The sequence below is a fragment of the Hippocampus bargibanti genome, linkage group LG20, assembly GCF_051943395.1.
Source record: "Hippocampus bargibanti isolate YZ-2025 linkage group LG20, ASM5194339v1, whole genome shotgun sequence".
In the NCBI taxonomy this organism is placed as follows: domain Eukaryota; kingdom Metazoa; phylum Chordata; class Actinopteri; order Syngnathiformes; family Syngnathidae; genus Hippocampus; species Hippocampus bargibanti.
Window position 1 is genome coordinate 8,990,257 of NC_142753.1, and position 15,047 is coordinate 9,005,303.

A 15,047-nucleotide genomic window follows, 5' to 3' on the forward strand; every position below is an offset into this window, starting at 1 on the left:
ATGAACAAATAAATAAATAATCAAATAAATAAACAGGTAAATCAATCAGCAAAAAATAAATTACTTAATGATTAAATAAATAAATGACAAAAAAATTAATAGTTAACTAAATAAACTAATTGTCAAATAAATAAATAAATTAAATAAATGATCAAATAAATAAATACATGGATGGATGGATGAATCAATGAGTGAATTCATATAAATGAACAAATAAATTAATAAACAAATAAATAAATGAACAAATAAATGAATAAATAAACAATATATCAATACATTCATTAATGACTAAATGAAAAAAATGACTACGAATAAAGTTTCCTTTCTTTTGCTTTTCCCTTCAAGGGGTCGCCACAGCGAAAAAAATAAATATTCAACTAAATAAATAAATAGTCAAATAAATAAATAGATTGTCAAATAAATACAAAAATGGGTAGATGGATGAATGAATCAATCGGTGAATTAATGAATGAACAAATACACAAATGACTAAATGAAAAAAAAAAATAAACCAATCAGCAATAAATACATTAATTAAAGACTAAATGAATAAATGACAAAAAATAGCCAAGTAAAAAAATAGCAAAATAAATAAATGTTCAAATAAATTCATAAATGAGTAGATGGACGAATCAATGAGTGAATTAATATAAATGAACAAACAAATAAATAATGGACAAATAAATCAATCAGCAAAAAATTAATTAATTCATTCATGAATAAATAAATGACTAAAAAAGGAATAGTCAACTAAATATATAAATAAATAATCCAAATTAAAAAAAATGAATGGTCAAATAAAGAAATTAATACATAACTAAATTGCCGGGTAAATAAATAAATAAAACGGAGACTGTCCAGAAACTAAAATCATCTACCTACTCCCAACAAAACTAAAAGATCCAGCTGATAGAACCCCGAAAGTATTTAAAAACGTGCGTGTGTGTGTGTGTGTGTGTGTGTGTGTGTGTGTGTGCGTGTGCATGTGTGTGTTGGCGTGGTTTACTGGAAGCGAGATAAGTCTTGACATTGAGCGTATGTTTTCTCATGTTATCCTCAAACAAGTCAGTCAAAGCACATGAGAATTTCCTCCTTAAATTCCACAGCGTCGGCCGATAGTAACTTCATTCCACACGCGGCCTTCATCGTGTGTCTCAAAGGTCAAGGAAAAAAAAAATATAGACTTGACTTGATTATTTTATTAGGTGAACGGAAGAGAGGACCGATTCCCCCCCCCGAGTGAAAAAACTCGGAGAGATACAGCACAGCACGGAGCGCCGGAGTGATCATGTCGATAAAAGTATCTGTTCGGTTTAAATTCTTCCTTCTTTCCTGGTTCGGTTTTGTCAGAAGTTCAGTGATAAAAATATCAGTAACGACGATAGATGGTGAACAAAAACTACTTTATTCTAATGAGACAGAAAAGGCACTTCTCGTCTCGGTGGGACGAAGACATGAGCACACAGACAAAGATAGGAAACAAAGAGAGCGAGCTCCCGCTCTGACAAGTTTTTGAATGTCCACAGCAGCTATCTGTTGTCCAATCAGCTACGGACAACTCAGTGTTGGGAGGGTCTTAGATTGTAGTTGGAGCTGTTGCTTCTTTGCAACGACTATTGAACTAATAAGATTGATAATGCTATTAGACTGAAATTAAACGTGCACTAATCATAATGTATACTAAGCTAAACATGAAATAACATAATATGTTTACTAATGTGCATAAAACACTCTATCAGTATCAAAAGTTATTTGCGATAAATCACAAAAACGTGTCAAAATGTTCTTTCAAGTGTGTACCAGATAGAAAAAAAAATGAAAAGAAGTAAAAAGAAAGAGCTATGCAGGGAAAAGCTCTCAGTTCGATTTAACTGGATACTAGCGAAACCTTGTCCCTCCCCACAGCACGCGTTTTCCGTGATTGACAGGCAGTGATAAAGGTTGACGGTATGAAACGCAGCACGGTGGGGGGTAAACCACCATCGGTTTGAAGCGTTTCAGAACGCCGACCTTGTCGTTTTATTACCTGCGGCTGAAACTTCATGCGTGCAAAAAACAAAACAAAACAAAAAGAACAATACCTTGTTGACCTCCTGGATTTCTCTCCTGTCCTCGGCGGTCGGGCGGTTCTGGCCGGTCGAGTGGTCGTCGTGTTTGGTGCCGTCATCCTCCACAAATGGTATCAGTTGCTAGAATGGACAAGAACAACGACACATTCACTGCCAGACGATGTGCAGATATGTGTCCACTCCAGTGCCAGGGTGTTTGTCACTTTCACTCAAATTGCAAGAAACACACAATACTGCGTTTTAGGACTATATAAACATTCAATGCAGCATAAGAAACTTTAGACTATCTTCTTTCATCAGAAAAAAAAGGGGTTAATTCCTAAGTTATATGGGTCTGGAGTTATCTGAGCTTGAAATGCGGGTGGCTGTACAAAAGCCAAATGCTGCCGCTACAAGGGAGGGGAAAGAAAACATTGCCAGAGGTCTGAGCATCGCTTTATCAGCGCCCCCCGGGAAGAAAAACCAAAATCCGAATAAATTCGGGAATGGCGCTCCACGTCATATTTTCAAGTCGCGGATAAATATGGGAATCTGCTGGATAATTATGATCCGATATGTGCTAACAGGTTTTTAACTCATTCACAAATTTATTCGGGAGTTCAAAACATGATGTAGAGCAACTATTCCGGAATATATCCGGGTTTTTTCATGCTTGGGTGCTGATAAAGCGCTGGACATGGCCTCTTGCAATGTTTTTCCCTCCCACGAGGGTGCAGGCTTTGCCTTTTGTCCATGTTAGCGCTTTGTTGCATCTTCAGCTGTTGTTAGAGTTATATAAATCAATATGTATGGGTAGCATTGTATTTTGAACAGACACCCTCATTTCAAGCACTTATAACTCCAGAGCCATTTAATTGAGGAATTAACTCTTTTTCTTTTTTTTTTTTTTAACTGATGAAATTAGCGAGGCTAAGGTTTGTAACGCTGTATTGAACGTTGTCCTGATACAGGAGTGAAAAATGTTGTATTGGGTGTTAGCTTGTGAGTGGAAGCTAAGACTCCGCCCTCCTGAGAATATTGTGTAAGACAGGACAGAAAGTCGGGTAGAATTCATTCATTTTTAACCTTGCTTGCTTGACCTTGTCCTGTCCAAAACTACGGTTGGCTCAAGTGATCTGCAAGAACATTGAAGCAGTTGCTTTTTGGATGTGCTTTAATATCAGAGCGACCCCTAGTGGTCATTTCCCGCGATGGTCATTTACATGCAGCCATCAAGTTTTCCTTTCAGGGTAGCCGATTGCTTGTTTTCAAGCTGTCGCAAGGCGAGCGAGGGGCCATTACGGGTCGTGGTTGTAGAACAAAGAAGGAAAGTCGAGTGCATGAAAGCTCCCAGTGTGGCTGTGGAAACTGCGATTAACTCCTTCACTGCCAGACATGCAAAAATGTGTCTACTCCAATGCCAGGGTTTTTTGTCATTTTCATTTAAATTGCAGGACCCGCAGAATATTGAGTTTTAGGATTACATCAACTTTGAACGCAGCGTAAGAAACCTTAGATCCTCTTTTTTTCATCAAAAAAAGAGTTAATTCATAAGGTATATGGGTCTGGAGTTACATGAGCTTGAAATGAGGGTACCTATCCCAAATACAATGCAATAAATACATACATATTGGTTTATATAGCGCTTTAACAAAAGCGGAAGCTGGAACAAAGCGCTAAAATGGAAACAAAGGGAAAGCCTGCCCCCTTGTGGAAGGGAAAAAAACATTTCCAGAGGCCATGGCCAGCGCTTTTTTGGCACCCAATCATGCAAAACCAAAACCCGAACAAATTCGGGAACGGCGCTCTACATCATACAGACATTCCCCTACTTACGAACATTCAAGTTAAGAACAACGGTACATACGAACATTTTTGTAGTAACATATGTAGTATTCTCTCCAGTTGTACATGTACATATCTTTATATAGCATATATTTTATTAAATACAGTAAAGTCTCGTTATATCGATATCGGATATATCGATAGTCCCGGTTATATCGATACTATTTCTATGCACGCACGGAGAAAATCACATGCAAACAGGGTTGGATATATCGATAGTCCCGGTTATATCGATATTTTTTCGTACTCCCTTGAATATCGATATAACGAGACTTTACTGTATTTATTTTTCAGCACAAACCAATACAGGTTACTTATAGAAGCCTTAGACATAGTTATACAAGTCTTAAACATACATAGCATATAAAATATAACACTGAAGCAACTTGCGAACGAATTCACCTTACGAACGACCGCTTGATGTATCTTGTTTGTAAGTTAGGGAGCGTCTGTATTTTCCATTCCCGAATAAATTTGTGAAAAATGTAAAGAAACCAGCAAGATCCATTGCATTAATATATAAAGTGTGCTTGAAAGTTTTCAAAGGCGCTTAGAAATTAAATGTATTGGAATCATTATCACCATTGCTATTATTACTATTACTATTATTATTATTATTGACTCGTGACTGAATGGAGTCACCAAAGACATAAAATATTTGTAATTCCACTATGGTGAAAATATATTTTTATTAAAACTGTTTTCGCCTGATGTTGGCAGCTGGCGTGTGCAAGGGGGGTAAAATGTGCTGAGCGATTAGTGTGGTGGTGGGGGGGTGAGAAGATGGATGACAAGTGAAGTGAGTGTGTACCCGTGAGTCATAACGCCCCGCCTCCTTCACGAAAAAGATGGATGCCATTTCCTGACTGGACAGAGAAGAATGAGATTTATGCTTTAAGAATGAGAAGTTCACCGGGTTGTCACCTTGATATATCAGTAAAAAGTGGGAAATAACCTGAGCGGTAAATAACAAAAGGAAAAGCACGTGATCAAGGGAAAAATCCAAACGGGGTCCGGGCCAGAAAATGGCGGAAGAAAAAAAAAAAAAGAAGACAGCGGTATGTAAGATCTTGAGAATTAGGCCACGACGACAGCTGGAATGGAAAGAAGAAGAAGAAAAAAAAAAAAAAAAAGAAATCGACGTGCTTTCAGCCCAGCTGTTCCGTTAATCGGGTCTGTTGCAAATTGGGCCGCAATGAGGTCACGCCGCCTGAGTCATTGATTCTTCTTTCCTGTTTGGGGGTAAGTCGCTGGTGAGCAAGCACCGAAAACGTCCGCGATTGATAAATGGTGCGCACGGCTGAGGTCCAAGATCAACAAGGCTTTGTCCTCGGTGAGCATATATGAGCTGCGTTAATGGCGACAAGCATCGAAAGGAGCCCAAGAAGAAAGAAATCAACTTCTGGGAAGATGACGTGAAGATTGTTGAAACGCCTCCAACGTGCGACGGTGCACACATGCATGTTTGAGAGTGGCGTAAGCTGGATGGTGGCCGTCACCAGCCAAAAGACACGCTAGGGTGGGGGTGAGGGGGACTCACCTGGAATGCCCGCTGGATCTGTTATGCTATGTTTTACTAATGTATCACTTAAATTTGCATATACTCTCAATAAATAGCTTGGCAGAGGGCTGCAGAATTCAGGTGTTTGTCATGAATGGCTGTGTCTCCTGCCGGCAGTCAAGACAATCTTTCTGGGTTCGAGTCTTTGTCCACAGTGTCTGATCGAACATCTCTGACAACGCCTCACGTTTTTTTTAGGGAGCTACTTATACATTTCGTTCTCGTTAATATTTGCTTGACGGTTCTTGGTGGTTAATTAGAACCTAAGGTCTGGAATAAATGCGCTTTATCAGCACCCAAGCATAAAAAACAAAACCCAAACAAATTCAGGAATGGCGCTCTACATCATATTTTCAATTCCCGAATAAATTTGTGACCATTTTGACTTACGACCGTTCGGAACTCGGTCGTAAGTCAGATGTTACCTATACAGTAAAGTCTCGTTATATCGATATTCTCGGGAGTCGGAAAAAATATCGATATAACCGTACTATCGATATATCCGATCCTGCGACATGTAAATTTTCTCCTTGCGTTCATAGAAATAGTATCGTAATAAGCAGTACTATCGATATAACCGATATCGATATAACCAGACTTTACTGTATATGGAAAAGTTTGAAAATACAGGTTTCAGTCAAAATTTTGCACCGTGTGACAAACATCACATTTCTTTGCTTTTTATTCACGTTGACGTTATTTGTTTTTGTCCGCAAGTTAAGTCGTACCTCCGGAAGTATCGGGTCCAGCCCAGCGCAGTTTTCGGAACATTTGTCGTAGACCAAGCGCAGTTTACGGAACAGCCCGGAAAGCATGCGGAGATGCTCCTGCAGTTTTCCCAGTCGATCCTGGTGGGTGTTGGGGTGGTAAGTGACTCCATTAGGCAGCTGAAAGGGGACCAGGAGAAATGTTGTGTTAAGTAAAGGCCCCGCATTGATCCCCAATGACTGCTAAGCGTCTCTCTATGATTTGCCGTAATCCTCCAACTCATATAAAATTGATGCGGCTTCTGAATATGCCTTCCTCGCCGTTTGAGGATGACAGAGCCATTCGATATGAAAGGACGACGTTTGTGGAAACGCGAACGGGGAAACAATTGCGGAGACGCATCTGATATGAAGCGCTCGAGTAGCATGACAAATGCATGCCTTCGGGGTACATGAGGTGAATAGTGACTATTAAGAGAAATATGAACAAACTCCAACAGACAAGAAGGAGGGAAGATAAAAATCTTTTTTTTTTTTGGGGGGGGGTGTATGAAGAAAGTCAATAAATGGGAAAAATTAAATACATAAATTATCTCGTGAATGTGGCCATAATGTGGTTGAGGGCGATTTGTACTTTTTTTTTGTGGGCTTTGATTTGAGTACGCGGCGGGATTGGCAGTTTCCCAGAAGCAGGAAGTCATCCGTGATTAACGTGAGGCGACCTCGTTGTCAGGACACGATCAAAGCTGAGCTGCATATTGAGCAGGCAGTGATTAGACATACTAAAGCGGCAAAAAAAATTATAGTAATAAATCATGGCTGAAATATAACTTGTTTTAAATGAAAAGTATTATTAAATTGAGTAGTTGATTTTCGTTTCAATGTAGATCCAGTATCTCTGAAGTTGGTAACCCATAACAAGATCAGATTTTGAGCATGTGTACCAAGATTGTAGTGCAGTGTTTTGATAAACTTTTCCACAATGGCAGCCAATTTCATCGCAGAAATTGAAAAAGAAAACAAAAAAACACTACCATTCTAAAGAAATAGAGCGAAATTGGATGACCTGAAGAAGAAAAAAAAATGGCACAATATGTACTTCAAAAATATAAACCCATTTTTGTTATGCTTTGCTTTTTATTCAACCTACAAATGCATCAGATCAGAGTCTCCCGGAGTGATGGAGCATCTCCGCCTCGGGTCGCCATGGTAAATAGATGTTAAGTGCGCCGTCGCCTTTTGCTTTATTAATGAGTAATTAGCAAGCGTAGACAGGAAGACAAAGACACCTGCATATTCCTAAGGAGCTGGAAGATCTCCATGGTCCTGAGGACTACGTCTTGTACCGTCTCCTGGCCAATGCGGCATAGCGAAGCCGTATTGACATCACGGGCTGCCTGGGCCTGCTGCTGCTGCTGCTGCCCGGTGAAAGGTGACACTAGTGGAGGGGTTGTCATGAAGACAGCAGGTTGAAGATTGAAGCGGTTCAGACCCTTATGTGCCTTGATCAAATGGAAGATTGCAGGTTACTCGCACTTTTTTTGCAGCTTCGTCGTAAAATGACTTGTATATTCGTAAATACCATTGACACGATTGAACTACAAGCAAACTATCAAATGCAATTAAAACAACGTTTGGGGGATTTGGGAAATGACTGAAGTGGGATAATTGAGCGTCAATTTAGATGGGTTTAGGAAAGGAAAATTACTTTCGGTCGGATAATGCACGGTATCAAGTTATTTCGTCATTTATATTTTGCTGAAAGTATCATTGGATCACTAAAAGTCGTTCAAATGACATCGTAAATAAAAAGCACGACCGAATTGCATAAAACGCGAGGAAGAAGCAGTGGCTACGAGTAGTTCCATGTGAAAAAAGTGGAACGTTTGCAGGCAAAGCTTGAGTGAATGAAGCCCCAGAAAAAAAGACGACAGTCGTTTTTGGGAGTCGTTATCGTTTTAAACAAAACTTATATGCAGCTTAAAATGTTCATATTTGTTTGGTAACACGTTTAACAACAAATTATATTACCTGTGTGGCGAAAACGTGTCCGTGTTGATTGCATGTCAAGTTCTCAGCTGGGTCGGAGAGGGGGGGGGTAGTATCGCGAGAAGTCGGAAACCGTAACTGCAGAAGTAGAAACGCAAATTAATATTCATACAAGTCATGGCATACAGCCATTGGAGTCGGATCCATTTTATGTGCTTGTGTTATTGGAAAGAATAATTAACACTCGTCAGATATAGGTGATATATAAAATGTATTTGATATTTCGCTATCTCCTTTTTTGCTTTTTGAAGAGAACATTTTGAGCATTACGGTTAAGCGCTTGAAAGCTACGATTTTATGTTACCTATGGTCGCAGCGCCCTAAAGTGGTCTGCCATGCAAATAACAGGAATCATGTCCATCATGTATGAATGGTTCAGATCAATACTAAAAATCATTCATTCCCAATTCATTTGAGGAGAAATATGCTCCCTATTTTTTTGCAAAACGTCGTAATGACTGAGCGCGCTCAACATTGTAGCAGAGGTCTTGCTCTACTGCAGTGATTTTTAACCCGTGCCAAGGCACACTAGTGTGCCGTGAGAGATCGTCAGGTGTGCCGTGAGAAATTATCCAATGTCACTTTTTATTTTATTTAAAATGTTATAAAACATGTATTCAGCATTTTCTCCAAATATAATGTCATTGTCCGGTTCCCGTGCGGTAAAGACTGGAAGGGTAACTTAATATTCATCCGTGTGGCAACACGTCGCTGATTGCATCGTTCCTACGAAATTGTTAGTGGTGTGCCGCAGTTTTTTTCCAATGTAAAAAACTTGTCCTGGCTCAAAAAAGGTTGATAAACACTGCTCTACAGGTATTGATTTATTGAAAATGTCATCTGAACACATAACGTACAATGCAGATGGAAACTTTTTTGAATCACATAAAATGAGCAAAAGAGATAAATCTGAGGTGAGAAAATGTAACTTTTCTCGTTTGTTTACATTGTAAGGCGCCACCATATTGACACGAAAAGGACAAACCTCACAGTTTTGCACAAATAACAAACAGCAAAGTGTCAAAAAATCAACACTGCGACAACTTCTCAGGCCTTTCTACATTTTGGGGTCTTCGCACAGAGTGCAACCGGGTTTCAGGTCAGCCTGTCGCTCCATTTGGATGGTAACCGAGTGAAAGTTGTAAGAGGAGTAACAGGCCTGCGTCATCTCTCGCAGAACGGTCTGCGCATCTACTGACTCGTCTGCGGCGAGAAGGGCGGAAACAGAGTGTGTAAGGTGAAAAGTGTGTATCCCAAAAAATGATTTCCCATAGGAAGCCCTTAAAATGGTTATAATCCGTTCCCAGGTCCCCATAAAACATAATTTTCTACTTTCTCATTTTCTAAGCCTTAAAACTACACAAAAAAACCTTGTTTTATGTATAATAAATGTGCTATGGTATTATGTTTAAAGAAATACACTGTACACTGTGTATAATAAAGTGGTTTTATTTATCTTTGTGATGGTCGTTGGCGGCTTGCTGGAATGGAGTGGCCGGTTTCCTCAGCATTAAACACTTGATGAGAAACATAACCTTCTTCTTTAACCATCTTGAGGAATGATCCCTTGTAGGTGATTTGTGTGCGATCATTTTATCTAGTTCCTCATCAATTGTGTTCTGTTGAGCTGGGTTGATAGCTTTTTGCATCAAGTGTACAGATGGCTTGTGCGGGTGGTTTGTGGAGCCAGATTGATGATTTTAACCTTGCAGTCTACACTCTGCCTTTGAACTATCAAAGTTGAAACTCTCACATTGTTGTCTGCCTGTCTCTTATGTTTAAACCACCTCCCCTCACTGCTGCGTTCTTGACCAATCACGTGGCTTTAACCGAAGACTGAGGGCGGGGAATAGAGGACAAAAACAGTCGGCTGCCATTTTGTTTTTAGGAGAACGGGCTTGTTCGCGAACCACACATCACTCATTGTGGCAGCTCTGTGTGTATCCCGAAAAATAGTTCGTATGCCAAGGTAAAATTTTCATAAATTTAACGTTCGTAAACCGAAAAGTTCATAAGCCAAGGGGTTCGTAAACCGAGGTATCACTGTATTTGCAATTGAGAGATACACTCCCCCCCAAAAAATGCGACTCACCTATGGCTACATGCGCAGACAGCACAGCCTGATTGACCGTAAGGGCCCAGATGTGAAGGTTATGGACCGCCGTGACCCCTTTCACTGCTAGCAGACCTTGTCGGACCTCGCTGTACCTCACCCCTGCTGGGGCGCCTGAGACACGCATTTTATTGGACCACATGCAAAACTGAAGCTACAAAAATCTGTGCTAATCCATTGAATTTATTTCAGATGAGCTCACCTTCCATCAAAACAATCAGAATATCTCTCATGATGGTGATTGTGGTACACAAAACAAAGATGGAGAAAAGGAACGTGCAGATGGGATCCGCCATCTTGTATTCTGGCTGAAATGGAATTACAATTGTTGTTGGAATCACCATGTTGAACATTTAGTTTAGAAGAAATCCTCACCTTGAAGAAGATGACGATGGCGCTGATAAGAACGCTGACGCTCTGGAGGAGATCTCCCAACACGTGTACAAAGGCTGCACGCACGCTAGCATTGGCCTGATGCACTCGGTCACCTGCAAGATGTATTTTCTGATTAATTCCATGACAGGCGACCATTTTTTTTTCTTTAATTTATCACAGCGGGTGCTAATCATTTATTAGTACAGGCGTGGAGTTTCTGCGTGTGACTCGTGAAGGCCTTTACGGATTACGACGTCTGCTGCCGCGTGCCGGGCAAACCACGAGAGTAACATTAATGCATTCATCAACATGAGCGCATTATCAGCATTGCTTGCTATGTGGTGCATTTATTAGTATATTAGTAGCATAAAATATTTGTGAATTGTGATTGAATAGTGCACTCGTTTCTGCTTTATAATAATAACAATAATAATAATAATAATAATAATAATAACAAGAAGAAGAAGAATCATAGTCATAATCATACACTTAATTTATAAGCGGCTTTCAAACTCTCATGGTCACTTTACAGTCACCCGTAAAAACTCAAATAGATAGAAAGTTAGCAAGCTAGCTAGTTAGCTAATATATAGCAAATAGATAGATAGCTAATACATAGCAACACGAGCCAGCGTTCACTAGACCCGGAATAACTCAAATAGAAAGTCAGCTAGCTAGCTAATAGATAACTAATAGTTAGATAGCTAATAGATAGCAAATAGATAGTTAGCTATCTATATATTTCATAGATAGCAACACAAGCCAGCATTCACTCAATAACTCAAATAGATAGAAAGTTAGCTAGCTAACTAATAGATAATTAATGGCTAGCTAGATAGATAGACAGCTACATAGCTTGCTAATCAGATAGATATCTAGCTAGTCAGCTAGATAGCGAATGGATAGCTAGCTAGCCAGTTAAATAGCTAGCTAGCCAGCTAGATAGCTATTAGATAGCAAATACAACATGTGTGAATAAACATACCTTGATTATTTCCTTTTCGCTGTACGTTGGCAAGATTTTTGGTGAAATGGGCATGATTGGAAATCGGGGCGTCTACTTTGTCGTGACCATGGCCATGTGAGGAGAGCCCACCGTGGCTGTGCCCATGACCCGATTGATGAAGGGTGAGGGCCATACTAATAAAAGAAAGCATGTTTGAAATACAACAAAAGACATTGGATAAATATCAGGTTCAAATATTTGAAGATGAAATCAGTTGCGCTGTCTGCTCACATCACGTTGGCCAAAACGGCACAGCCGGACGTTACGAGCATGACTGTGCTCTGGATGGTGTAATCGTCAGTGATGAGGCGCATCACAGCCATATAAACCAACACTCCCGTTACCAGCCAGATGGTGAACACTGACAACAATGCGCCCAGGATTTCTGCAAGAATGAGGAAATAAACAGTTGAGTTAAAGGACAACCGACGCCTCCGGACAAGTTGTGTCCGTAATTTGTAAAATCACTTCAAATGACTTCTACTGAGCGTATTTTACAAAGAGTCCACAGCATATAGCTATATTTTACGTTTTAAGACTCGTGCTGAATATTCAGGAAGTCTTGTTTTTGAGTTGATGACGATTCCTGAAGTGACGTCACGTCAGGAACGCCCCTGAACGAGAAAGTGACACACAATGCATTTTGGCTACTTTGTTTGGTCTGAAAACTTTGTGTTGATGGCGAAATTAGAAGGAAAACATAAATAACGTGATGGTGAATCGTTGTGTGTTGCATTAAGACTTCTATTTGATACTAGTTGACACAAATTCCCAGCAGACAAATCAGCCCATTTCCAACGTAGCTTGGGCGCCATCTTGTGCATTTTCTTGACACTACATTGGAGTCTGACGGCGCGAATTGATATGGGAAGACTTCTTTAATCGATGTCAAACATTTATGCTTTCCTCTTCAGAACTATTTGAATCATATTCATAACTGGATGAGTAACAAGAAAGCATCTTCTCCGAATCTGAAGCCATTGTTTTGATTCTAGAGCAAGGTAAGACGTCCTTGCGTGACGTCACGAAGAAGGGGGCGCGACCTAATGAAACTCGCCATCTCCGAGGTCATTTTGAAGTAGTTTTGGGACACTTTCACTCATTTTTATTGGTGTTTTGGATTTGACTAAATATATCAACCTGTGTGTTTTGGGTATTTTAGATGCTATAAAACGTTTTCCTGATGTCAGTTCGGAAACAAAAAAATGGTGTCGGTTGTCCTTTAAGTTGATATTCCATTTCAATTCACTATAATTAAAAAATTTCAAGCGCGATACCAGCTCGATGCCAGCCATAGCTGAGTTTGTGCGTCGCCGGTCTGGAGGAGAGCCAAAGGGAAACGAGGCTGATGATGAAACTAGTGAAGTCCACCAACAGGTGAGCAGCATCGGTCATTACCGCAAGGCTCCCTGCAAAATAGCCCCCTGGGAAAACAACGGGAAGATAGAAAAAACATGTTTAGTGAAAAAAATTGTGATGACTAAGCAAATTGCATTCAATGCACTCACCTAGGATCTCGCCAATCATGAAAAACACGCAGATGACAGACACCACATACAACCTCTTCCTGGCGACTTTCTTTTCTCGCGCGCGGTCTTCCTGCGCGTGGCTGTTATCGTGGCAATGTTTGACACCAGCTTCGACATCGTGATTCAGTGCTTCGACGCTACAAGCAATGTGGAGAAATGGAATGAAAGCAATGTCCATTGATAGGTAAAACGTGCGTGGAAGCTAAATAGACACGGGGAGCATCGCCTAAATAAATAAATACATAAATAAATAAATGGATGAATGGCTGAAGAAATAAATAAACAAATGGATGAATGGCTGAAGAAATAAATAGATCAATATATGGATGAATGGCTGAAGAAATAAATAAATAAATAAGGATGGATGGATGGCTGAAGAAATAAATAGATCAATATATGAATGAATGGCGAAATAAACAAACAGATAAATGAATGAATGAATATGCAAATGAACGAATTAATGAATGAATAGTTAAAGAAACAGAAAATGAATGAATGAATGAATGAATAGCTGAAGAAATAAATAAACAAATGAATGAAGGAAGGAAGGACTATGTGAATAAAAACACAAATAAATACAATGAATGAATGGATCAATAGCTAAAGAGATAAATAGATAAATATATGAATGAATAGCTGAAGAAATAAACAGATACATATATGAATGAATGAATGAATGAATGAATGAATGAATGAATGAATGAATGAATAGCGGAATAAATAAATCCAGAAATATATGAATGAATAAATGAACAAATACACACAATTAAATACATGAATGGATAGATAAATAAACATATGAATGAATGAATAAATGAAAAATACACGCATAATTAAATAAATGAATGGATAGCTAAATAAATATGTGACTGAATGAATGAATAGCAGAAGAAATGGATACATGAATGAATAAATACACAAATAAAATACAATTGTGAATAAATAAACAAACAAATAAATAACTAAATAAAACGGAGTTACACTCCCTGCCCTCACTATAACAGTAGCCCACAGAACGTTACAATTAAACTTTCAAAATAAGAGTATTCTACTATGTGCATTTAGATGTTATTCTGACTTCGTGGTCTCTGTAGGGGGCCCGTCAGAGATCGGGGAAAAAAAGAACACATGTTTAATTCTATTCAATAATACCTTTATTTTATGTACTGGACAATATTATAAGTTCTTCGTTTTAGTAAAACCACGAAGGAATGACGCCCCCCGCCCCCTTTCCTTTCGCGACCCCGCCCCCCTCACTTCACACGTTCCCAAAGTTGACCGGATAAAAACGTCCCGTTTTTGCACACTGCTAATCCCATCATGGTATAGTCCCGTGTGGACGAAAAAAATAACTCGAGTCATGAAAAATGACGTCACCCGCGTGATAACGCTGCATAAAAAAAATAGTTGTACTTTTGTTGCAAAGTTCGACTAAATATGATTAACGCACCATGTTCGTTTTCTTTAGTTAAATGTCAGAATTTTACAAGATAAACGTCTTACCTTTCCGGTTTACTGTAGCTGCTTTGAATATCAGAAACAAGGCGAAACCTCTCCGGATCCACAGATTTAAACATGACTGGCAAACGTGAACGACACAGCTGAAGGGAATCCGTCACAATTCAACGAGCCGTGGAAAAAAAAAAGACTAGAAAATGTTTAGACTCATTAAATATTGTGCAAATGGAGTTTGCTTAAAAGTCATATAGCTTTGTTGTCCTTACTTTGGTTTGGGAGTTGATTGAACGTCAGTCAGTGCCGTTGCAGCCAGTGTGCAAACGGTGTGCATCCCAGAAGCCTTGTGACATCGGTAC

General features: G+C 39.3%; 2 protein-coding genes across 2 annotated transcripts in view; both read right to left on the minus strand.

Annotated features, from left to right (window-relative positions):
* med30 (mediator complex subunit 30) overlaps positions 1–8,249 on the minus strand; it is a 28,445-nt gene extending 20,196 nt beyond the window's left edge. Inside the window, exons 1-4 of the mRNA XM_088986874.1 lie at positions 8,193–8,249; positions 7,451–7,663; positions 6,183–6,341; positions 2,082–2,189 (exon numbers count right to left, since the gene is read on the minus strand). Coding sequence (XP_088843000.1) covers positions 2,082–2,189; positions 6,183–6,341; positions 7,451–7,618 — 435 coding nt within the window. The 5' untranslated portion in view covers positions 7,619–7,663; positions 8,193–8,249. The remainder of the gene's footprint in view (positions 1–2,081; positions 2,190–6,182; positions 6,342–7,450; positions 7,664–8,192) is intronic.
* A 647-nt stretch (positions 8,250–8,896) lies between these two features.
* slc30a8 (solute carrier family 30 member 8) lies at positions 8,897–15,021 on the minus strand. The gene is made up of 9 exons (XM_089023324.1): positions 14,737–15,021; positions 13,213–13,370; positions 12,982–13,128; positions 11,936–12,089; positions 11,684–11,838; positions 10,699–10,811; positions 10,526–10,631; positions 10,303–10,437; positions 8,897–9,413 (listed from the first exon to the last, which is right to left on the minus strand). Exons 1-9 carry the CDS (start codon positions 14,808–14,810, stop codon positions 9,268–9,270), a joined length of 1,188 nt encoding a protein of 395 aa, XP_088879450.1. The 5' UTR covers positions 14,811–15,021; the 3' UTR covers positions 8,897–9,267.
* Between the last annotated feature and the right edge of the window lie 26 nt (positions 15,022–15,047).

Bases quoted from the DNA above. Each gene is read 5' to 3' on its own strand.
- slc30a8 (XM_089023324.1), bottom strand. From the start codon at position 14,810: ATGTTTAAATCTGTGGATCCGGAGAGGTTTCGCCTTGTTTCTGATATT. The intron at 12,090-12,981 runs GTATCGCGCTTG...TCATTCTTGCAG, and splicing joins CTATGGCTGGCATCGAGCTG to AAATCCTGGGCGCATTGTTG. The intron at 11,839-11,935 runs GTGAGCAGACAG...TTCTTTTATTAG, and splicing joins GCCGTTTTGGCCAACGTGAT to TATGGCCCTCACCCTTCATC.